The 26,696-nt window shown below is 40.8% G+C and overlaps 1 protein-coding gene across 1 annotated transcript in view; it reads right to left on the reverse strand.

Annotated features, from left to right (window-relative positions):
- The window catches only part of LOC139470487 (calcitonin gene-related peptide type 1 receptor-like), a 119,766-nt gene that overhangs the window by 63,384 nt on the left and 29,686 nt on the right, over positions 1–26,696 (reverse strand). The window contains exons 3-5 of the mRNA XM_071252893.1: positions 26,557–26,663; positions 20,986–21,101; positions 471–597 (exon numbers count right to left, since the gene is read on the reverse strand). Coding sequence (XP_071108994.1) covers positions 471–597; positions 20,986–21,101; positions 26,557–26,663 — 350 coding nt within the window. The remainder of the gene's footprint in view (positions 1–470; positions 598–20,985; positions 21,102–26,556; positions 26,664–26,696) is intronic.

A 26,696-nucleotide genomic window follows, 5' to 3' on the forward strand; every position in this document is an offset into this window, starting at 1 on the left:
ATGGAACTACTTCGTCCAGAGGGGTACTTAAGGATTTGGGATATTTATGTTAGCGACAGAATATTTTTGGGTTACTGCTTTTGGGGACCGATGGCTCATATTTTCAGAACATTCGGTGAACAATATTATTTACAACTTGAGACAAATTATTTTTTTCAGTTTTCCTATGAAAAAGAAATAGTTGGCGATAAAGAATGTCCTATGGTCAGTTATCATTAATACCCCACAATGTAATGCCATTTACCCCTAGAATAAGTCAATGTAATTTCAGAACAGTGGGCACAGTAATACATTGTAGTCGTCGGTCGTATTTCACGTCCTACTTAAAATCTCATCGGGTTACGACAAGCTCAGCTCTGTCCAGGGTTATTAGGGTTTAGAGTATGTGTGATGTAAGAACAGTATGGACAGTATGCACGATGGAGACATTATGCATTCCGTCGATCTTATTACTCGTTTTAAAGACTTACCGGGTTTTCGACGAGCACAGTTCCGTCCAGGGTGACGAGGGTGTAGTATAGGATCCAGGCCACGCCCGTCAACAGGTAGGAGATGAACATGTTCTTGTGGATTGTGATGCGTTCACATCTCAGCTGTCTGTAAGAAAGAGTTAAAGCACCATAACACGGTGGCCGACTGTTATCCTCCAATGCCAAAAGCTAATTGCAATAAACTGTTCCAGGACAGAAACAAAACTTTTACTTCAATATCCTCCTCGTAATGGCATTTACCAGCCCTAGAGCACGTACTCTTAATGATTAATGATGTACAGTAAAGTACGGTTATAACGAACTCAAAGGGACTACTAATTTTAGTTCGTTATAACCGCAGTTCGTTATAAACATATATACAGCATAACTACAGCAAATAGTCGGGACCAAAAAAATAAGTTCGTTATATCCGTCAGTTCGTTATAAGCGTGTTCGTTATAACCGTAGTTTACTGTAATATTGTTCCACTTTTTACTCAACTGTTGAAAGCTATTATAAGAGATCTATTCATGACTTCGAGGCAATATATTCATGTGCCTTTCTTTTCATATTAAGATAGTGTGTTCCATTACTAACTCAATCGCATAGCATACCCAAGGATGTGGGACATAATCGCAATCTTAAGGTTGATTTTGTTGTTCTGTACTGCTGGACGGTACAGAAATGAGTGTCAACCAAGCAAAATGCCATATCAAATCAGCCCAGACTCAGTTTCTTCAAAGAGAGGCTGTCTGAACGACCACTGCATCGAGTTTATGTGCAGTGTGTCGAGAAGAAAAGCAACCCTGTAGAGTCCTTCGCTGAGATGAAGTCGGCTGGCCTGAAAAGTGAAACAGAAGACTTTCTGTTTGCTGCTCAGGACCAGTCACTTCCCACTCCAAAACGTCAATGTGTGATATTGCATCAAAATGTAAATATGACACCAATGTGATTGACAAGATTCGGGAAAAGCATGGCACATATGCAGACATTGCTTTCGAAATGTCACGCTTGCATCCCAAGTACCAAGTTGTCCGACTCGCCATTATTCTTGGTGCCTTAGGTTTGGTACCTCCTAATCTGTTATCTGACATTGGGAGAATATCCGGGTTTGCTACCAGGAATACAGCCCTTCTGACAATCTGAATAATGTAGAAGGCTGCAGTGTTGGGGAGTCTTCACATTCTCCGAAACGTTCTGGGTGGGTTTGACTAGGCAGTGCTTCCTGGGATAAGTCCCATTCGCTGTCTGGGCTGCGTGTAGAGGGGACAAGGACCCTGAGCTGATGATGAGCCTAACCAGCCTGACTGTGCCAGGATCACCCAAACCCTCTTTGCTGCATTGTATACAATAATAGTAAAAGTAGTAGTAGTAGTAGTAGTAGTAGTAGTAGTAGTAGTAGTAGTAGTAGTAGTAATAATAATAATAATAATAACGATTTCTCTTGTATAAGCATAAAGATAACATATATAGTGTATGACTCACACTAACACCAAAAGTAAAAAGCTTATCGTTATAAAGGGTCTTATATGTGTTCGTCGCATCGGTAATACATGCATGTTCTATTTGACTTGCTGAACATAGATCATATTGTTTGCACCTAGGTAATCCTACGTACAATGTGTGCTCCAGTGCATAGCCAATACATCGCATCTGATCTCACCTTTAACCCAACAAATGATCTACACTGTTATTCTAAAAGTGGTGAAAGAAATTCTTGACAATCCAATTGTTTTAATAATGGCATCAGCATAAAAAAGAGGGCTTTATCAGATTAATCTTGAGAAAGGTTTTCCTTCATTGTGTAAAACACCTTGGGCTTGACTCATGTTAGACCCCAACACCATGCAGGAACCATACCGTTGAACAGATTTGTCATCGCGATAATACTAATATTCCCAGTGAAAACCAATATGAGTGTGTGATCTCATTTGTCGTTATGCACACCATCGCTCACAAGAACGTATATTTTTGTGATTTGTTTTTCAATAGCATATTGATAATTTCGCAAATGTACCGTGATTATTCCGCAAATGTTCCGCGATAACTCAACAAACGTACCTATCAATTCCCCAAGCGCTCTGTGTTTATTACCCGTGTGCGACATACGCATAATTTCAGGGAACGCACGTTAAATCTCCAACATGTTTATTCACGCAAACGTATCGCGGAAACTCCACAAAGGTTTTCTGGGGTACAGCAGCATGTCTCCGGAACTGGCTGATATTGAAAGGGTAGAAGGTGTGGGCAGCAGTGTATTTCAATAATCAGAGTTCACACGTTTACAATTCAATGTTGAATTGATACCGAGATCGGCAATATTTGAATGTCCATATTCCACAAGGAAGAGACTATATGGATGTCAACTTCTTTATTATGAGGAACACAACGTTTCGGAGTATATACTTACTCCTTCATCAGGTGAATGAATGCCATGAGGCAGAGAGCATATATATATGTCCTTACATAAACATAGATAATTTTATGCTCTCTGCCTCACCACTCCCATCATAATCATTTTTAATAAATAATCAATTTATTATTCGAAATCGAGAAAGCAAGAGTGATATTATAGTTCTTTCGAAAGGACATTTATGTTTCCGAAGAAATATATAATTTATATTAGATATATTTTTTCTTGATAAATGCTAGCATGAATATATAGAGGTTATCACGCGAGTGTGTTTGGGGATGGTAAATATCCTGCATTAGGAATAAACATTGTATTTAGCGAGCCTTGGCGAGCTAAATACATAGTGTTTATTCCTAATGCAGGATATTTACCATCCCCAAACACACAAGCGTGATAACCTCTTTATCATATAATGTCATTCTTTAATTCTGTGTTTCAAAATCGCTTTCCCTCTCTCACAAACATTACCGAAACATTGCGAGTTTTCCTGGAATGCGCGCATTAATATTTATTACGTCACAGGGTAAGTGATGTGTCAGTCGGACAGTGACAGTAGCCAGTATAGTTCAAACTAAAATCTGTTTCTTATACAGTGGCGAAGCAACATATACAGAAAACAACAGTTGTTTTAAATTGCCTTTCGCGGCAATCCATCGGTCTATTCGCTAGAGTAACTGCCCTTTGCCAAAGGGAAGCTACTCTAACCCTAGTCTATGAGACGTCACGGCCACAGTCAGATGTTGTTGACAGTCGGTCTGTTCTGTCATAACGTTAAGAAGTGGCGACAAAACGAAACAAGGTAACAATTCAAACATATTTCGGCCAAATACAACTATTTTAATTTGGGGAGAAGGTTTCAAGCCGCAGAGGTCTACAAGCAAAGATATGGCTACTGATCCCGCTTGGCTCGGCCTCGTGCCCTCGCAAAATTGTTTCGAAATTTATATTTCCAAAGTTGCCAAAACTTATAAAATGCCTTAGCTACGTCACGGTAAGACACTGATTTTCAGTATGTTAGACTGTTTTTTTGATAATGATAGCAATTATCCCTGTAGTCTATCCAGATTCCCGATGGTTAATTCTGACTCGATCGCCGAATGACGAGGGCGACGCCATGTTTGTTTATAAACAGTGAAAGTAGTCCTACTTGACCTTTGATATTTGCATCTCTATCCGCATATGACCCCAACGGATATCGTGTTTATCCGTTGGCTTTATCCTGTCGAGAAACCTACCCATTATATGATAAATGAAAAGATTGTTCGTATATTTTATATTTTCTTTTACCAAGGCTTCATATTTCTGAAATGTCATGCTTGCATCTTGATGTATTCGACAGGACACGAATACAGGATGTATTCGATCGGAATTCGTATACAGTTTGTACTTAGATTTATCAATTATCCCCATATTACAGTAAATATAAAGCCTACATGTAAGTTCACATGATAATATAAATAAACGTGACAAAACCCTTTCAATAATCGTAAGAAATATCGAGTAGAGTGTACGATTCATGATCTCATGAGCATGTGTTTATGAATCACTATCAAATAGTTATGAAACCAGGTGTTCGCGAAAAGGTGAGCGTATAAGAAAGGTCAATCTACGTATCAAGTTATGGAATAAGCTACTATTCTGACATACTGACGGAGGCGTTTATCATATTTCCATCAACCGTGGTATGAATTTTGTTTCCCTTTCAGCCTACAAAGAGGAATTTAGACTTGAATGTGAGTGCGTTAATAAACACAGTAAAGTACGGTTATAACGAACTCGAAGTGACTACTAATTTTAGTTCGTTATAACCGTAGTTCGTTATAAGCATGTATATAGCATAATTAGCAGAAAATAGTCGGGACCCAAAAAGTAAGTTCGTTATATCTGTAAGTTCGTTATAAGCGTGTTCGTTATAACCGTAGTTTACTGTAAGTGAATAGGATTAACGCCGTTTTAGCAATATTCCGGCAATATCACGGCGTGGGACAATAGAACTGGGCTTCACGCGTTGTTTTGTTTGTTTGTTTGTTGTTTAACGCCGTACTCAATGATATTCCAGCTATATGACGGCGGTCTGTAAATAATTGAGTCTGAACCAGACAATCCTGTGATTGACATCATGAACATCGATCCACGCAATTGGAATACGATGACATCCATCGACCAAGTCAGCGTGTATGCTTGTTGTTAGTCGCGACAAGCATAGTCGCCTTTTACGACAAGTATGGGTTGCTGAAGACCTATTCTACCCCGGATGTTCACGGGTTGTCACACGTTGTACTCATGTGGGGAATCAAACCCTGGCATTCGGCGTGTCGAGCGTACGCTTTAGCCACTAGGCTACCCCACCGCCCCTGAACTTGAGTGTGAAGAGGATTGTATAAATAACGCCTGTTAAAACGTTTAGCCTTTCTATTGTACTTGCTTTTATAAATGAATAGTGACAGAAGAACCATTGGGAAATAAGATCATGTTATTGAGATCCTTCAACCTGAGATAAAATAAATATTTTTGGTGTCAATGACGCCCCCATTGGACATGTTCCGACGCTGAGTTTACGTTTGAGTAGAAAGGGATTAAAATCAGTTGCTGCATTTCTGTGTACAGGCCGGAAGATTAATCTGGACCTTCATTTGCCAATATCCAGACGAGCTGGAAACGCGTAATACTACCATGCTGCCAACGCTAACGGATCGAAATGAAGTCGATCGGTCCCTGAAGTGTAGTTCTTTGCAGTCGTAAGACGTTCACTTGACAGAAACAAACAGCTATAGATTACACCGAAACACAAGCTGGGAAAACTGGTGGAATGGGTTGATGCAATGTCAGTGTGACACGCATTTCAGACAATGTGAAATTGATTAGCGAAACACATTAAGCTACTGTTGAACAACATTTGTCATAAAGGGAAATCGATTTCATATTATAAGAAAAGAAACCTATCAAGTTGATCTGTTCACGAATTGTGTTTTCTAATTTTCTTTTGTTTCTGCTATAAGATACCCTAGGGGACAATATGGATTTGGTGGGTAAAGAAATAATTAAATATAAATAACTACGTGAATGAGTAGGCCCCATACTCGGGGCAACTTCCCATCCAAAGAAACACAATATATTTTCGACCGTATCGGACCGATGTGCTATCGGAAAAAGAGACAGTAGTGTACATATTAGGGACTGATAGAGGAATACACAAGTGTTCGTTTCATGAACACTCCTTCGTTGATTTAATATTGCCACGCTCAAACATTCAATACATTTTATTCCACAGGCTCTATTGTAAAGTTAAACTCTAGCTGCGTATAGGCTGCCATTATCCATTATATTAGACAATATGGATCCACTCATCTATACATCTATTTTCTTTTGTGACAGGACCCATCTCTGAAAAAATCACCTCACCCAAGAAAATACGACTCATTCATGAGAATGAAAAGTGCAAAGTCTCCCAAGGAATTGTCTTGAAATATAGCATGTGAATAAATAATTTTTTGAAAGTTTTATTTTTTGCTTGTAATCATGTAAACTAAAAATGTTTGTTTTGAGGAAAAAGGTCATTTGAAGCAACTCCAGGTTAAACTATCCAATGATTGAATCTTATTTCTCCTGAATTAAAATAATTCTTCTAAATATTACTGCAAAAAAAAATTCTGCCAGAAATTTCTGTAGAAAAAAAAAAATCTGCCAGAAATTTCTGTAGAAAAAAATAATACTGCCAGAAATTTCTGCAGAAAAAAAAATTTTGCCAGAAATTTCTGCAGTAATGCATTTTCTGAGCCAATTTTTGAGCTTGTGAACATGTGAACACACTGGGACACACATTATTTGGATTCGACTCCTCGAGAGCTTTATAATGATATAAAACATGTTTTTGTAGCTCGCTTCCTTCTGTGTGGTCAAATTCGGACTCCTGGCCATTCCTAAGTTGTCCCGCCCTGCCTTATTGTGACTTGTTTAGAATACCCTTTTTTTCAATTGACCCAATTCCGTTCACTTAATTCATGTTTGTTGTCTGATAAAAATCCGTGGTCTAGTGGCAGAGCGTCCGCCCGGAGAGCGGAAGGTCCGGGGCTCGATAGCCGGCCGCGTCATACCGAAAGACGTTAAAAGATGGTACTTGTTGTTACCCTGTCTGCGATGAACAAGGACTACATGCACGTCGCTATATAAGTGCAAAGAATTTGGACGCGACGTTAAATCCCATTCACCTCACCTGATAAAAAATTTATTACCATATTGCTTGAAAAGGTTAGAAAACTTAGCTTCAGGGACTGCTCAGCTTCGGAGCATCATAACAAACATGCAGTAGCTGTAATTTGTTGTTTTTTAACATCCATTGCAATAATGTTTGAAAAAGGTAAGACAAGCGATTAGCTTCAGAGGATGCTTAGATATAGCATCATGCCAAACAAGCAGTTCCTGTTGAAAAGAGCTTAGTAATATATACTTTTGACAGAGACAAGCAACTACATTAAATTTTAAAAGGAGGCAAAGATGGGAGATGAACTTGTGGAAAATGTAGACATGCTTCATGTGTAGTAGCTATAGCACTACAGTAAAGGCTGATGGAAGGGGGAAATAATACGGTTCAGGGACTGTGAGACAGGCTAACAGTAACCAACTGCAGTGCAGTTACTTCTCTGACTTCGTTTTAGCGATATCCGAGGTGAGGTGAAATTGGGTACGTCGCGTCCAAGATTATTGCACTTATATACAGACGTGCATGCACGTGTGTGTGGCTGCTTGTACTAGACTGATGCCGATTAATAGTGCTAGCCCACTGAGATACCATGCCGCAGTTTAACATGAATACCCCACTCAGACACAGTATACTGACGCCGAGCCGACCAGTCCTTGTTTTAGCCCCTTAATGCCGAGCGCCAGTCAGGGTAACAACAAGTAATTTTAACGTCTTTTGGTATGACGCGACCGGGGATCGAACCCCGGATCTTCCGCTCTCCGGGCGGACGCTCTACCACTAGACCACGGAGCCGGTCTTGCGATATCCGAAAGGGACTTTCATAACGACAAATGTAATATATATATATACCATTCACTGGTTCAATCTACATACAATTAGCAAAACAAAGCTCATGTTATTGACAAAAAATAAAAAAATAATACCAGTCGAAAGAATGATTAACCAAATAATTGAATCCCTTTGGAAAGGTCCCGTGAGCCTTTGCTTTCTCAGAAGGGTAAAATGTGATTGGGCTAACTGAATTCGATTAACCCACAGGTTGATAGGGTATAATTTATTCAATTAGTCTTCTGTCAAGGAGTAGGTATATCGGGATACTTTTGACAAAGAAGGTCCTAAAGGAACAGGAATGTGCACTTTGATTTGTTAACCATTGTATGTATGTGTCACGATTGAAATCCCCCAAGGCTTGAGTTTTTGCAGAGTGTCTTGTAAGATAAACGTTCAACGCGTCTTTCAACTTAATTCTTGCACCGCCTTGTAACGGCTGTATATTCTTGACAACTCGCTGACAAAGGAATGAATAGAGGCTGTAGGCATACTGTACCAAAGAGGGAATATTTTTCAAAGATTAGCCCTGAGACAATTATGAACAAAACCAGTTTCACTTGAGCATTATATCTGCTTCTCATTTTGTGGATATTCTCGGAAAGACATAACAAAAGTTTGCTATGACTCATAAACTTAAATCTCTTTAATCGCATTGGTCTTATAGAACTTGCATATAGGGTTGTCGGGTAAGGAGAGTATGTAATGCCTCATGTCTACGTCAATGACTCATATTTGACAGACAGGCATAGATAAAGCTCACTGGACGTTATTCTGGTGTTGTTTATCAAGCTCGTGGATTATTCGAGCGATATTTTGATGTCGCCGAAGGTGACGATTGACGACATTGATGACGACACTGATCCTGCTACCCCTACCCAAAATAGTCGCATCTTACGGCAAGAGCAATTCGGTGCGCAGAGATGCGTCACTTGGGCATGCCAACAACATATGATCGGGGGTTCGAATCCCGGTTCGTCCCTATCATTTTTTAGGATTGTCAGAACAATAGCCGCGTTCGTGGGTTTCACCGAAGTGGTAAGCGTCTGAGACATGCATCACTTCAGACTTTCATTTTATTAAGCTGGCATCCCGTGACATAACTGGAAAACTGTTCAAAGCGGGGTTTTACTGAACTCACCAAAGTCGTATTCCCGACCTAAATTACTCACTCACTTAATCTTACGACAAGAAATATCAGTAATATGGACCTCGGTCCCACGGGGTACTTGGTTGGAAAAGCTCACTAGACTAAGACGGGGGGTCTTAAGATTAAAATATTAGTCTGAGTTTGCAATCTGTTAACCAAAAACATGACGATCCGAGCATCATTGTCATATTTAGCCACGAGGCCGGCCGAGATCATTGACGTCAGGGATGAGGACTTTGAGTGAAACAGGCCGGCCGAGATCATTGACGTCAGGGGTGAAGACTTTGTGTGAAACAGGCCGGCCGAGATCATTGGCGTCAGGGATGAGGACTTTGTGGGAAACAGGCCGGCCGAGATCATTGACGTCAGGGGTGAAGACTTTGTGTGAAACAGGCCGGCCGTGATCATTGGCGTCAGGGATGAGGACTTTGAGTGAAACCGGCCCGCCGAGATCATTGACGTCAGGGGTGAAGACTTTGTGTGAAACAGGCCCGCCGAGATCATTGTGAGTGTGAACGCGTGCGTGTGTGTACTAGTCCGGACAAAAGCCGGTTCTATATTATTGCTAGCCAACTGAAGTACCAGTTAATATGCATACCCGACTCAGACACAGTATACTGACTCCGATCCGTGTTTTCAAGGGCCGATAAGTATTCTACAGGGACAAAAAAGCTACATAGTCTTTAATGAGGTGAGGTGAAATAGGGTTCAACGTCACTTTCAAGATTATTGCACTTGTATGTAGCGACATACATGCACGAGTGTGTGTCTACTTGTACTAGTCCGTACTAGTATTATAGTGCTAGCCCACTGAGATACCATGCCGCAGCTCAACACGGATACCCCACTCTGAGACGATCAGTACTTGTTTTAGCCCCTTAATGACGAGCGTCAGGCAGGGTAACAACAAGTTCTATCTTTTAACATTTTTTTCTTTTTTTTCTCCTTTACATTTTTATTGCATATATATCTATAATTTCACAATTACATGAAAGAAATATGACATGTTGACCAGGACAAATTATCGATAGCAGCTGCACATTTTGTTACATTATCGTATTCTGACATTTTAAGTTAAATATTTAAAAGTTGGCAGTCCTTCCTGTTTATTTTCGCAAAAGAGTTATTTAACAAAATTCATTAACATTTCTTGGTATGGCGTGGCCTGGGTATCACCGACCTTCCGCTCTGGTCAGACGCTCTTCCACATCAAATATGAAATATTATAATTGAAATTAGTATAAGCGGGAAGTAAAACATATGTATTCACAGCCTTCCAAACTTGACATTCATTGCAATCTATAGTAATGTGTTTCTGTGCGACCCTTGTGCCGCCAATACCGTTGAGATGACAGTCACACCCACACACTAATTGACTTTAAGATTAAGCCATTCAACGTTAACAGGGGATGTGTGCTTTCAACGTGTCCATACCGCCCCCCTAATTGGAAATGACAACTATATACAAAAAAGCTCTCTACGGTGTTGCTTTGTGTCAAAATGCTTTGAAATTGGTCCATAAGAACTTGTTCATTTATTTGTAGTTCAGTGTCACTTGATCTTTATTCAAAGTACAATTCACAACGGTTACGTTGTTTTGTCATTCGTTCCTGTGAGTATGGATCCTGATGAGATTTTTTATACCTTTTGAAAAATCCTAAGATGTTACCTTAATTAGGTTACACATTTCTGAAAATTTACAACAATTGATGATGGAATCTGTAACTACAAATTTGACTGAAATTGTGTCTAGATGGCCTGTATTTTAATTCACTTACTGTATATTGTGACGGCCTTGCAGGGATACTTGCAGTCTGGGGAAATGGTCATGTTCTTGTGGATAATAATCCCCATGAATCTGTCTCATGTTGAGACTCATTTTCTACTTTCAGAAAATTGTATTCAGTGTTGGGGCGTACATTGTGGCCTTGATATATAACACGTTTCGGTTTCGTAAAATTTACGACAAATGATGATGGAATCTGTAAATGCAAAAATGATTGAAATAGCGTTCAGATGGTTTAGAACCTAATTCACTCATTGCATACAGTGCAATTTCGGGGAAAGGTATGATAGGGATACGCTTTGGTGTACAACTGGTCTGCATCATGTTACGAAACTTGGTCTTTTTTCAAAGCACAACACATAATGGTCATGCTATTATTAATAATAATCCTCATGAATATGTTTCTTGAGGAGTCTCATTTTCTACTTTCAGGAAATTGTATTCAGTGTTGGGGCGTACATTTGACGTTAATATATAACACTTTTCGGTTTCGTAAAATTTACGTCAAATGATGATAGAATCTGTAAATGCAAAAATGATTGCATATGTGATGGTCTTGTGGGAATACTTTTAATCTCGGGATAAGGTATGTTAAGGACACGCTTTTGGGTAATGGTAAGACTTAGAGGACAACCAACTGGCTACGGTGAACAAATATTACTGATAATCTGCCAGTGAAGACATGGTGAAAGGCTTTCGCCTTTGGTGAAGAACTTGAGAGTGGCGGGAACTTGAGTGACGGGTGCTACCGGTAGGGCAGGACATGTTCACCCTTTTCGCGAGCACCGGGTGTCATCACTGATTTTAAAAAAAATCATACAGTATAAAAGTCACCGCAATTTCCCTTTGACGCCCACTGGTATTTGTTTCTGTGAATAATCGAACTAGTTCTTCACTGGCGTTGACTTTATATATATATAAAGGACATCCACAAGGACAACTTATATTAATCTTACCTCCACATTTGGAGTAGGTTATTATACCATATATTTTGCTCACTGTAATTTTTAGAAACAAAATAAAGAAAAACGTGTGAAAAGACATCTACAGATAAACCTCACTGATGTCTTCCCCGTTTTCAGATGATTGGAGTGCCTGGATCCAACTGACGTAGACGGCTTCCTTCTGGTGGCGTAAAAGGTTTCCCGCAGCAGAAATGATGTCATCATTATTTGCATAAAGCTTGCCAGGAAGTGCTTTCTTTAAGTTAGTAGAGAGGTGGAAATCTGACGGTGACCAACCTGGTGATTACCGAGGATGTTCAATGACTCCAAAGCCAAAGTCTTGCATTGCAGCCATGGGGACAAGAAGCCCGTGCACATGTACACTGTCCTATCTGGACAAAACACCTTTGCTGAGGAACTACGGCGTTTAGCCTAGATATTCTCACGCACTTGCCTTAACAAATTAGCATAATATTAACTATTAATGGTCTGACTTTCGGGAGATAGTTCAGTTGTAGGGCTAGTAGATTCCAGCTTTCTTAGTCTCCTCTTCGGGGAGGAGACTTTATATGTTCCCACTGCCTTGACTGTTGTTTAGTCTCTTGTTGTAAACCCAACACTCAACCATGGTTACAAATTAGCTGGGTCTGCTTTAGAAAGACGTAAATTCTCACGCCCTGGAACCCGCGTGCTGAAAACAGTGTCATGCCCAGTTCATTCCTCAACTCTCACAAACGGTGTGGCGTGTGGGGACTCGTTGATCATCCATAACCACATCACATATTTTATCAACATTTTCCTTAGTGGTGGCAGTTGAAGGTCTTCCTGATCTTGGAACATCTTCGAGGCTCTCTCTTTCCCTCTGAACAACGCTGCCCACCTCTGAACAGCATCATCCCCTAAACTTGTGTCTGCATAGATGGCTATTGAAGCTAACCCTTTCAGTTTGAGATGCAGTTACTTGGTGATAGCGCGTAGCATATTTTGTACGTTTTCATCAACATACCTAGTCACTTTAATGCTTGCAGAAATATTCTGTCTGGTTGTGGTTTTATCTCTAATGCAGTCTGTAAGCTTGGAAACTATTGTATTTAATACATGCAAACTGTTAAGAGTGTACTGTACATCGCCCCTGGTTAGGACGTGAGGGTATCATAGAGGTTAAAGCGTTCACTCGTCACGCCAAAGACCCGGGTTCGATTCCCGGGTACACTGTGTGAAGCCCATTTCTGGTGTCCCCCGCCGTGGTTTTGCTGGAATATTGAATATTAAAACCATACTCACTCACTCACTCACTTCAGCCGCCCATCGTATGGTTTTACGCCAAGGACAATGTGCTTTTAGCAATATCACAGCAGGGGACCCAGGAAATTGGCTTCACACATTTTACCGAGATGAGAATTGAACCATTTCAACCTCGTCCTTAATAAACATATAAGTATACTATCACCCGCACTATTACTCGTCTTTTACATTCTATTACAAGAAGAACTCCATTCTATAGCGTTCACATGTTTTAAGTTGTTTGGTGATCTTCTGGAGCTATTTCAGAAGGGTTCCAGATAAGTACAACCTTTACTCAATCTCTAGAAATGATAATTCGCCGTACGATGTTTTTGTGATATGCTTCAATTATCAGCAGCAAAAACACTATTTCTGATATCGGTCGTGAGGGCCACTTGATGTCATCCCGACGATACAAGTAATGTAATGATAGCATGTGTCGTAATCAGATGCAGACAGGTTCAGTGGCATCATGGCTTAATAGGAATAACACATTGCAGAAACTGATGTTAACAGTACATCAAATGTGCGTTCTTGGCGTTTCGACTTTGGTCTTTCGGAGTTACTTACGTTCTTACACGCTTAATGGTTTTATTATTGTCATGTTATCGGGTAAGTGCTGATTCCACATATTTCCACCACTATTGAAGGGATATAAGGGGAGGTTTTGTTGCCGTGTGGTTAAAGCGTTCGCTCGTAACTCAAAGGCCCGGGTTCCATTTCCGACACGGGTACAATGTATGGCGCGTGCGTGCGTGCGTGCGTGCGTGCGTGCGTGCGTGCGTGCGTGCGTGCGTGCGTGCGTGCGTGCGTGCGTGCGTGCGTGCGTGCGTGCGTGCGTGCGTGCGTGCGTGCGTGCGTGCGTGCGTGCGTGCGTGCGTGCGTGCGTGCGTGTGTGTTGTTTGAAGCCGCAAAGTAAGTTACGTGTGTGTGTCCGTGCGTGTAGGGACGGTAGGGTAGAGTGGTAAAAGCTTTCGCTCGTCACACCGAAAACCCTGGTTCGATTCCCGACATGGGTTCAATGTGTGAATCCCATTTCCGGTGTCCCCCGCCCTGATATGGCTAAAATATTGCTAAAAGCGGCGTAAAACCATACTCACTCACTCACTCGTGCGTGTAAATGCTTGCGACGCCACATTCCAAGAATAATATTTGAGCTTGGACCAGATAACCCAGTGATTGATTGGGAGTAACGATCCACCCCATAAAGTCACGAATCTTGAGGGCGGTCGGGTAGCCTAGTGGTGAAAGCGTTCGCTCGTCACGCCGAAGACCCGGGTTCGAATCTTGACATGGGTACAATGTGTGAAGCCCATTTCTGGTGTCCCCCGCCGTGATACTGCTGGAGTATTGCTAAAAGCGGTGTAAAACCAAACTCACTCACTCACGAATCTTGACCACAGGATCCATTAAACGCATTGGTTGCTGGAGACCAATTACAACCAGTCGGACACAAGGCACGTTTACACTCTGTCCCCCTTAAGATGCGGTGGCTGCAATGGGAACCATTGTTGGTCCTCTATCATCCTGATAGATCGTTACTTATTCTACAAACCCCTTGTACCTAAGGGCTCGTTTATTTGCAGGTCGAATTGATATGATTGCAGGATAAACTATGACACAACGGCAATATATCTCGCCCAATATGCCAGACAACTGACGTATATGACTGTTTTAAACCGATCACTCGCCAATCAGACAGAGGAATATTAGTGGGTAATCATACAAGGTTGGTGGCTTGGAATGAGGAATACATGCCAGTTTATTACCCGGGAGAATAACCAGTGCACTCCTGGCTAATTTAGCCTATGGATTGACCATTTGGCGTGATGGAAAGGGTGTGTTTCCATTTGCGAACCACGCTAGATCTCCATGCCGTTTGACATCGGACATGTGCAAATGAAAATACAACTTGGCATGATGCTATATGTAAATGTAAGAGGAAGATTATTCTGGCGTTAACTTTGGGGATTTTCTTTAAATGTCACGGCTGCTTTGCGTGGATGCACTATACTTCATAACAATCATTCCCTCGATTGCGGTCCTTTCGCGACTGATAGTAATGCAATAACGCTACGATCGCGCTACGATCGCGCTTAGATAGCTCCCCGATCGCGCTTAGATCGCACTTAGATCGCACTTAGATCGCGCTTAGATCGCACCCTGATCGCACCATAGCAGCTTAATTTGGGAGAAGCTGCTCGAAGTGATGCAGTTCTATTTTAGACGTTTACCACTTCGGTGAAACCCAAGAGCACGGGTATGGTGTTGACAAACATAGAAACATAATCGTGGCGAACCGGGATTCGAACCCATAATCATAGGTGTCTGGCGTGCCCAAGGGACGCAACTCTAGTGGTATAGCGTCCGTCCGGAGAGCGGAAGGTCATTGGGCTAGCACTATAAATCGGCATCAGTCCGGACTAGTACAAGCAGCCACACACACACGTGCATGCACCTCGCTATATACGTGCAATAATCTTGGACGCGACGTTAAACCCAATTTCACCTCACCTCACCTCTGCGTGAAGCATGCGGACACCTCCATAAGAGATTGCGATAGTTGAAGCGCGTCGAGGCTTCTAAATTCTCGGTTTGATTGTTAGTTGTTTAACGCCGCACTCAGCAATATTCCAGTTATATGACGGCGGTCTGTAAATAATCGAGTCTGGACCAGGCACTCCAGTGATTGACATCATGAGCATCGATCCACGCAATTGGGATACGATGACATGCATCACCTAAGTCAACGAGCCTGACCAGCCGATCCCGGTTGTCACCTCTTACCACAAGAATAGTTTCCTTTAACAACAAGCTGTAGCCTACCCCGGATCTTCACGGGTAGGAAAATTACCGTATTTAGTTTCCATCGTGGGTCAAATACGAATAAAATTACACGAAAAGTAACGGACATTGTAAAGTGAATTGCAGTGTGTATCCTGCAAACTGAATGTTTGAAGACGATTTTTAACTGGGTTCAAGTAGGGACACTTTTCTTGATAAGAATATGTTTCTCAATCCAAAGATTGAAAAAAGACTATATAACGTTATAGCAGCTTAAGTTTGAATATCATCTGTCAGAACAACTTCGATTTAGTTGTTCATTTCCACTTTCTGCTTCATGCGAGTCCAGTTATCAAAGAAGCATCTGACGCCACTGTATAGTGACTTCATAGCCCTCAGTGGTAACGTCATAGCACTCCAGAGTGACGTCATGTCTGTCTCACAATTGTGAGGGTTAAGGTCGATAGGGAGTGAGTAGGTTGGTGTTATCGTCGCTTTGAACAGTATTCCAGTTATATCACGGTCTGTCAGCTAAATGTGGGAGGAAAGCCCGGAGTGATGCAGGACTCGTGATGAGAAGTTTACCACTTCGGTGACACCCCCGGGCATGGTGTTGACAACCAAGAATCATAACCGATCGCGATGCGAGCCGGGATTCGAACCCACAATCATAACTCTGCACAGCGACGACTGGGCCACCCGTGTCCCCCAAGAGAGAGAGAGAGAGAGAGAGAGAGAGAGAGAGAGAGAGAGAGAGAGAGAGAGAGAGAGAGAGAGAGAGAGAGAGAGAGAGAGAGAGAGAGAGAGAGAGAGAGAGAGAGAGCTTCGAAACATGACTGAAATTTTGCTAGTTTAAAACCTCGATAAACATTATCCTTTCAATTTTAGAATTTGAGATGGAAGTCGCTGACATTTCAAATGAAATCTGAAAGACTTTATTTCGGTAACTGCTTTTTTTAATCATTCTTAATGCAGTTTAACTTCTTTATCTTCGTCATGAGTTCCATCGTCTAAAAGTCAAGAACTTGATGGCTAGCACTGGGCTGCTGGGCGCTTGAGTGATGTTTCATTTCAGTCAATATTTGTACATTAACTTCAAGAAGAAGTGTTCACGAGCAATATGAAATACAAACCTCAGGAAGGCTTTTCGAACTTAACTTCTCAATATCGGAAGCTGATAAGCATATCTAATGTATCAGAGTCCGTACTTAGCGTCACTTAAGAAGCCAAATTAGATCATTTCAATTTCAAATCTGTCGTTGCATCCGATATGTACACGATAATGTCCATGCAAAAAGAACAGACAGAACGTGCATATTTCATATCGATAACTCACTTGTCATATTCTTTGAGAGTGTCCATGCAAATGGAATAGATAGAACGTAAAGATTTCATATCGATAACGCGCATGTCATAATCAATTTCAAAACAAATAAATTCGACAAGAGTTATATTTCCGTTCCATCCCTCAAGGCTCATCTCTTGATCATTACTCTTTCACAAGACAACCATTATCTTATAACAATCCTGGACAAAATCAATTTCACTTCATATAATGGGTTCCAACATTCGCGAAACGCTTACGGGCACTGTTTAATCCTCTAACTCTGTTTTCCAAGGTTGTTAATTAAAGAATATCTGATTTGTTAGTCATGGCAAATAACGTATTTATTACTTTTTTTATAATAAGTGGTAACAGTACAGGAGGAATAATGGATTGAGTTCCAATGTTTTGCATCATTGAATTGATTGTTTTTTTAAAGTATAATGTTTAACTCGCACACACTTTGTTAACGATTGACGGAAATACTAGTATTTAGATTTTATAAACATATATATGTGGGTGCGTGTCAATGCCTGGCAATTAAGGCATCCCTTGCATACGTCCTGACATATCATACTCTAAATGGATGTTCACCATGTATAGTTCTGTAGTACTGACAAAGTAGGCAGCCCTTGCATACGTCCTGACATATCATACTCTAAATGGATGTTCACCATGTATAGTTCTGTAGTACTGACAAAGTAGGCAGCCCTTGCGCATGTACTGGCATATCATACAACTGATGGATGTACAACTGTAGTACTGGTATATCATACTCTAAATGGATGTTCACCATGTATAGTTCTGTAGTACTGACAAAGTAGGCAGCCCTTGCATACGTCCTGACATATCATACTCTAAATGGATGTTCACCATGTATTGTTCTGTCGTACTGACAAAGTAGGCAGCCCTTGCATACGTCCTGACATATCATACTCTAAATGGATGTTCACCATGTATAGTTCTGTAGTACTGACAAAGTAGGCAGCCCTTGCATACGTCCTGACATATCATACTCTAAATGGATGTTCACCATGTATAGTTCTGTAGTACTGACAAAGTAGGCAGCCCTTGCGCATGTACTGGCATATCATACAACTGATGGATGTACAACTGTAGTACTGGTATATCATACTCTAAATGGATGTTCACCATGTATAGTTCTGTAGTACTGACAAAGTAGGCAGCCCTTGCATACGTCCTGACATATCATACTCTAAATGGATGTTCACCATGTATTGTTCTGTCGTACTGACAAAGTAGGCAGCCCTTGCATACGTCCTGACATATCATACTCTAAATGGATGTTCACCATGTATAGTTCTGTAGTACTGACAAAGTAGGCAGCCCTTGCATACGTCCTGACATATCATACTCTAAATGGATGTTCACCATGTATTGTTCTGTCGTACTGACAAAGTAGGCAGCCCTTGCATACGTCCTGACATATCATACTCTAAATGGATGTTCACCATGTATAGTTCTGTAGTACTGACAAAGTAGGCAGCCCTTGCATACGTCCTGACATATCATACTCTAAATGGATGTTCACCATGTATTGTTCTGTCGTACTGACAAAGTAGGCAGCCCTTGCATACGTCCTGACATATCATACTCTAAATGGATGTTCACCATGTATAGTTCTGTAGTACTGACAAAGTAGGCAGCCCTTGCATACGTCCTGACATATCATACTCTAAATGGATGTTCACCATGTATTGTTCTGTCGTACTGACAAAGTAGGCAGCCCTTGCATACGTCCTGACATATCATACTCTAAATGGATGTTCACCATGTATAGTTCTGTAGTACTGACAAAGTAGGCAGCCCTTGCATACGTCCTGACATATCATACTCTAAATGGATGTTCACCATGTATTGTTCTGTCGTACTGACAAAGTAGGCAGCCCTTGCATACGTCCTGACATATCATACTCTAAATGGAAGTTCACCATGTATTGTTCTGTCGTACTGACAAAGTAGGCAGCCCTTGCATACGTCCTGACATATCATACTCTAAATGGAAGTTCACCATGTATTGTTCTGTCGTACTGACAAAGTAGGCAGCCCTTGCATACGTCCTGACATATCATACTCTAAATGGAAGTTCACCATGTATTGTTCTGTAGTACTGACAAAGTAGGAAGCCCTTGCGCATTTACTGGCATATCATACAACTGTAGTACTCGTATATCATACTAGTGATGGATGTTCACCATGTTTAGTTCTGTAGTACTGACAAAGTAGGCAGCCCTTGCGCATTTACTGGCATATCATACAACTGATGGATGTACAACTGTAGCACTGACCAATCATACTAGTGATGGATGTTCACCATGTACAGTTCTGTAGTACTGACAAAGTAGGCAGCCCTTGCGCATGTACTGGCATATCATACAACTGATGGATGTACAACTGTAGTACTGGTATATCATACATGTACAACTGATAGATCTTTACCATGTGAAGTACAGGCAATGTAGACAACACTTGTACATGTAAAGGTCATTTGGCTTATGTGTCAGTTATGTATATATTAACATAGTCCTTCATACATAGGTACGTTAGAACCAGCTGATGTTGGTTCCGTATGCACGCAGTGTAAGCGTTAATCCGAAATATAGGGTACATTAGGGTCTGTGCTTGTATTGTCAGAACAGTTGCTTTCTTATTTCATTTCTTCCTCCTATGGCATAGCCGTAGCTAATCCATTTTCCACTTTGGGTTGATTCGGGGAACTTCCATTTTAATACCCCTGCAATATTTGTCGTATCTGTCGATCAATTCTTTCTTGCTTATTCGCCACTCAAGATACAGCTGCCATGTTGGGTTGATTGTGGGACGTAGCAAAATAATACCCCTTCAATGATTGTTGTATCTATTCTTTCATTGTTAATGCGTCCTACAGCAGCCAATCTAGTTACCATTTTTTGTTCACTAGATCTATGGACTGCCAAGAAGACACCCCTGTAATCTGCTTATTAGGCCAATACGTCGATGATGATACGTTAGGTTGATTATGGTAGGTGAGGTGAAATTGGGTTTAACGGCGCGTCCAAGATTATTGCACTTAGCGACGTGCATGTACGCGTGTGTGTTTGTGTGGCTGCTTCTACTAGTCCGGACTGATGCCGATTTATAGTACTAGCTCACTGAGATACCGTGCCACAGTTTACCATGAATACCCCACTCAGACACAGTATACTGACTCCGAGCCGACCAGTCCTTGTTTTAGCCCCTTAATGCCGAGCGCCAGACAGGGTAACAACAAGTACCATCTTTTAACGTCTTTTGGTATGACGCGGCCGGGGATCGAACCCCGGAACTCCGCTCTCCAGGTGGACGTTCTACCACTAGACCACGGAGGCGGTCATTCGACTGATGAGTTTGATGCTGTACATATATATGATGTGAACATACCACCTATCCGGGCGGACGCTCTACCCCAAGAATACAGGGGCAGTGTTGATTATGGTACTAGCAACATAACACCCCTAAATAGTTTCTGTATCTTGTTCATCCTTGTTAACATGTCTGACTGCAGCCAATCAAGTCTCCATGTTGCGTTCACTAGATCTGTGTACTTCCAACATCCTGAACCTGTAATAGTTGCATTCTCACTGTATCTGCTATTTCCTGACTATATGACCAACTACAGCCAATCAAGTTGCCATGTCTTCATTGTCTTCATCAGTCTATAAGTCAACATCTGTCACGGATATTTGCAATGCACTTTCAAAGATCTTATCATGTTCTGTGGATAACGCAACTCTTCTAGATGATAAGTATTGGTTCACTTACCTGAATGAGAAGAAGATTATCAAAGAGATTAAAAGCATCACGATTGAAAAGGCAAATCCACCAATAAAAATATAGATGAAGCGGCGATCGTCGTCCGATGAGTCAAGTTGGAGCAGCTGAAACGATAACGTGCACCAGTTCTAATTGCCTCTTGAAATATCTAAAGCAACTCACTTCAGAGCATTTCCGGTCATCCGCGGTTTCCGAAGTAAACGACACCAAGGGGACTCTAGGCTACAATTTGACATTTCTAAAATGTTGGAGCCTTCAGGAAGTTGTCTTTAAGACAGTCATCAAAATAGTACTTGAATGTGTGCATATTTCTCAATGTCATTCTACTTTCTAGCGCTTATAATTATATTATAAAGTTTATTTGTGAGCTTCTGTTTCTCTGTACATCATCATTGTGATTGCAGTAGACGCTAGTAAGTGAGTGAAGGAGTATGGTTTTACGCCGCTTTTAGCAATATTCCAGCAATATCACGGCAGGGGACACCAGAAATGGGCTTCAGACATTGTACCCATGTCGGGAATCGAACCCGGGTCTTCGGCGTGACGAGCGAAAGCTTTAACCATTAGGCTACCCGACCGCCCCCATGGTAGAAGACATAAGGGCGAGTTTGTTTCAACACCTGGTAGAAGAGTGAGTGAGTGAGTGAGTATGGTTTTACGCCGCTTTTAGCAATATTCCAGCAATATCACGGCGGGGGACACCAGAAATGGGCTTCACACATTGTACCTATGTCGGGAATCGAACCCGGGTCTTAGGCGTGACGAGCGAACACTTTAACCACTAGGCTACCCGACCGCCCCCATGGTAGAAGACATAAGGGCGAGTTTGTTTCAACACCTGGTAGAAGAGTGAGTGAGTGAGTGAGTATGGTTTTACGCCGCTTTTAGCAATATTCCCGCAATTTCACGGCGGGGGACACCAGAAATGGGCTTCACACATTGTACCCATGTCGGGAATCGAACCCGGGTCTTCGGCGTGACGTAGACGCTAGTACTTGTAAGGAAAAGGTAACCAAGTCTGCGACGCAATTCTCTGTTCATACGTGTGTCCCCTATAGGTCCCAGGAACTTATGATCGCGGGTTCGAATCTCCAATTTGTTCTGACCAGGATCCGTGGTTTGTCAGCACAATACCCGTGCTCGTTGCTTTCACTTAATGTTGAAAATGTTTTAACATGTATCACTTAGGGTTTTCCTCCACATGAAACTGATACGCCTGATACATAACTGAATAATGCTCCAAGCGGCGTTAAACCGACCTCAAGCACTCACTTCCAGTACCGCACATGTTGGTTTTATCTTACGAGACGTAAAGAGGGGGATCGGGTGGTCACAATGGCAGTTGAATGTGAACAGAATTAAGAGGAGTAGCCGATAAAGGGTTCGGGTGGTCAGGCTCGCTGACGTTGTTAATGTATTTCATCCTATTCAAATTGCGTGGAAGGATGTTCATGACACCAATCACAGGATTGTCTAGTCCAGACTTGATTATTTATAGACTGCCGTCATATAGCTGGACTATTGCTGAGTGCGGCGTTGAACAAACAAACAAAAAATATTTTGGAGTTGTTTAATAAAGGTTACATCATTCAAGGCGTCACTACGTTTTTTAAAACGTTTTGTGACAGACATGTGGAGGACAGTTCCAAATGTGAATCATCAGTGACAAACATGATGTCCGAAGTAATTTCCTATTTTTTGTACCACATGTGATATGGTGAACACTAGTACTTGGCTTGCCTTAAAGTTTGCTTTTTATCCCGTGTATTTTGCAATGAGAAATTGACTTGCCTTCGCGTGTGTTTGTTACGGGTGCGACCAGTCGGGGCTGGATAAGATCACATTTTCGCAAACACCTGGTGTCATCACTATTTGATAGTGATTCATAAACTCATGCTCATGATACAGTCTGAATCGTACAATGGACCCTCGTTTTAGAAGAGATTATGTATGATGATGGAAATTATTTCTGTCTTTTTTAGTTACATGCAAGAAATAAATAATTGTCTTATTAGTGACGCACTTATTATTATTTACAACCTAACACCGGGATATCCCTAGATCCCCAGTAACCTATGCTTGTAAGAGGAGACTTAATGTATTAGGTGGTCAGGCCTGGCGCCATCGTATCGTGAAAGGATCTCTGATGTCACCTCTAGACACGTATATTTTACAGGCTGCCAAGATATAGCTGGCCTGCGAAATATCACAAAACATAGTGCAATGTGTTTTTATGGCTACAACAAGACGAAATGCAGGAAGCTTTTCAGGTGCAAATGTTTGAAATAGCTGACTTCATTTTCCCAAATCTCCGCGAATAGCTGGAAGATGGCTGATGCGGCACTAAGCAATAATCACTCTCATTTTCCAAAAGGTAAAAGGAAATATAAAGATCCTGCAGAGCCGAAAACGACAGATTTTTTTCACATCCAATTGAAAGTGTCAAAAAGATTTACCAAAAAACCGTCTTTGATCATACTAATGCTTCTAGCCTCCCAGATCCTGCGTGGCAGAAGTTCAAGTGTTACTATGTGAAGGATATTCCTCAGATACACCCACACTCAAATGATAAAAGTTAAACTAACTTTTTTGCATATATCTTAACAACCCTCTGGGATATCATAGCATATCGAGGCTCTTTACTACCTAAAATATGCATTGAGGGGTCAGTTTTGATCGACTCTGTTTTGAACACTGTAACTTACACAAGCCAGGGAGAGGGCATTCTAAGTTGGAAGAACTTGTCCCCCAATCCCGTTCACTCCTTGTGAATAAATATGTTTAAATCAAAACTTACACAAGCTTCATGCGTGAGGAATCCAAGCATTGATGCGGGTTGATTGATATACAAAAAGATGTTCGTGAAATAGCTAAGCAGTGTATGACAGCATCTGTAATGTATAGTATTACAATGCACTGTTGTTCAACAGATACACGTCAGCTAGATGTTATAATGAAATGATTAACCATCAAATAAGGAGACCGTTGCTGTTATTTAGGTTGTTAATGTGACTTAAAGAGGACAATATCTATAACAATATATTATCTCATTCCCATGATGCTGAGATGTTAAAAGTTTTCGCAATATTATCAAAGATAACCAAAGTTTAGCACCTAAGAGATACTGATCACCATTACATCTTGAACAACCTTTCACCACAATATTTATATGTCAAAGAAATCTTATCTATTACACTAACTGCCTTGATTAAATCTGCTTCACAGCGTACAAAAATATCAACTCTCTGTAACGTTTGATTTCTGAAAAGATAACCAAATTAGTCAAATCCATGCCACGAAAACAATCATGTAAGATTAGAGTCCAAAACAGCATGTAAAAATTCAGTATTCTTGGTCTTCTGGTTTCTGAGAAGAAGTTTCTCAAGTTTATGGGGCGGTCGGGTAGCCTAGTGGTTAAAGCGTTCACTCATCACACCGAAGACCCGGGTTCGATTCCTGATGTGTGAATGTGTGAAGCCAATCTCTGGTTCCCCCGCCGTGATATTGCTGGAATATCGCTAAAAGCGGCGTAAAACCATACCCACTCACTCTTTAGTATATTACATTTTGAAGTTTGTCAAAGAACGACTTTTCTTTTTACTGGCACAAACACGATCCATTCATCAGCCCCTGGGGATGATACACATATCAATGTTTCCGATCTCCTCGACTGTGTGGTGTCTGACAAGAATTACTTAAGATCAATTAAGATTTTTTTTACAATGTATGACACTTTATTATGTATCTAAAAACTTTTTTTATTTTAACGCCTTTAACAAATTAATCATATTTTTTTTATAAAAAATGTAATATAATCATATAAAAAGATTTATATAAACATCTAGACCTTCCGTTCTTGAACGCTAGCCACTTCAGAATATGTATACATGTATGTTGGTGAAATAGACTGTTACTGTACCGAATATGATATATGTTTGACCCATAATTGACAAAGCCTAGACCACTAGGCTACACGTCCACTGAGGACGTATTTGACCCGAGGAGTAATACGACTAAAACTCACTACTAAAGAAAACAATTAGGAGAGTGACGGTGACGGCGAAAACCTCGATCAAGACTCATTACTGGGCGTGGGGGATATGAATTATCGTCAATGGTGATATGATATCCGACACGAGGATTACTTAATCAATGAAATATCCTTCCATATATTCATGATATGTCACTGCTGTTGAAAGATGTTGGCCTATATTTGCGTGAAACATTTGATCGCTCTTAGACAATTCTCATAGAGACAGAAAAAGCATTTTTTCAAAGGTGTTATTCAAGAATAACGTAGGATGTTCGATAACAAGAACAAAAGGATTTCATCTATTATCGATGGTGTTTTCATTTCCTTTAGGAAATGACGCAGAGTATGCAATAACGTGATAAAACTATTTATTGTTGTTGAAAGTAGTTACTTTATTCTGTTTTCAAAACGTATGAGTGTTTTACTTGCACGGGAATGACTTCTTGTGTTTCGCACAATCTCTGCCTTAACTGTTTGAAATAAAGTGCGTTATTTTCATGGTGATTGAGAAGCACCATAAACATATGCACTTAATAACTAGTGTATGAATAATTGACATCATGGCGTCAATGTTTATGTATTCATCAGTCTGAATTTAATTCCCTTGTGAAATATTAAGTTTAAAATAAAGGATTTAAAACAGTTGTTCCAATGCAAACAGGGATCTTGACTGGATCAGATTGTCAGGCAAAGTGATAAGTTCTAAACCTCACAAGCCAAGATACAAATGTACGTCGACTAAAGTGAGATACAATCCCTTAAACATCGTTGCCAAAAGTGTGTAAATGTCGAATGGGATTATGTTTACATTTAAATCATTTTAACGTCTTTAGGCCAAGTCTTTTCATGCGAGACTCAGAACAATAACTGAATCACTGACGTCAGGCTTTCTCGCATCTTAAAATAATATTTTTATGGAGACAGAATAACATTTCTGATTCAGGATCAACACAGGCAATTTTGTTCTCTGAAAGGAAGCGCTAAAACAAACTTGGGGGACGCTAAACATATTTTTTCAGGATACCCTTGGACAACAACTGTCGATACGACCCGTTGAAAACTACAGTTTTACAGTATTTTCATTTCATTTCCCCCAAACGTGTGGTCGGATTCTATCCTATCTATGACTAATCTTTCTATGACGTATCTACAAACATGATCAATAACAAAGATAATACGGTAACCTTTATGTACGTGAATTATACATGAATAACCATTAAACCTAATATTTAAACAAACCTGCGAGAGAGTAAAGAGTGCGCTAGGAATAAGATAATTAAGACTAAAACACGATATACACGAGTGGTGTCTATTCGATGACGTCACACTTGCATTGCGTCAAATGTAGATGACGTCGAAAAAGGCATGACGTCATTTGTCAGTGAATGTATACAGCCCAGCGTCTATAAGGCCATTTTCATAAGATGGTCTGTATATATCTGCAAGTATTTCTACAAAGCAAAAGGGGAGAGGTGTTCTGTGGTAATGACCTTCAGTGGTTTAAGTTTGAGAAATGTTCTCTGTACCTGATTGGTCGTTCTCTGCCTGCATGCCGAGTAGTTGCTCCACGGCCGACCAGATAACGGGTGATCCTTCCATGTCCCGTTATCTCCGCATTCCCTGAAAGCGGTCGCTGAAACAGTTCAAACATATATCGTAAGATCTT

This window comes from Haliotis cracherodii, unplaced genomic scaffold (genome assembly GCF_022045235.1).
Source record: "Haliotis cracherodii isolate W230 unplaced genomic scaffold, xgHalCrac1.p SCAF_20, whole genome shotgun sequence".
In the NCBI taxonomy this organism is placed as follows: domain Eukaryota; kingdom Metazoa; phylum Mollusca; class Gastropoda; order Lepetellida; family Haliotidae; genus Haliotis; species Haliotis cracherodii.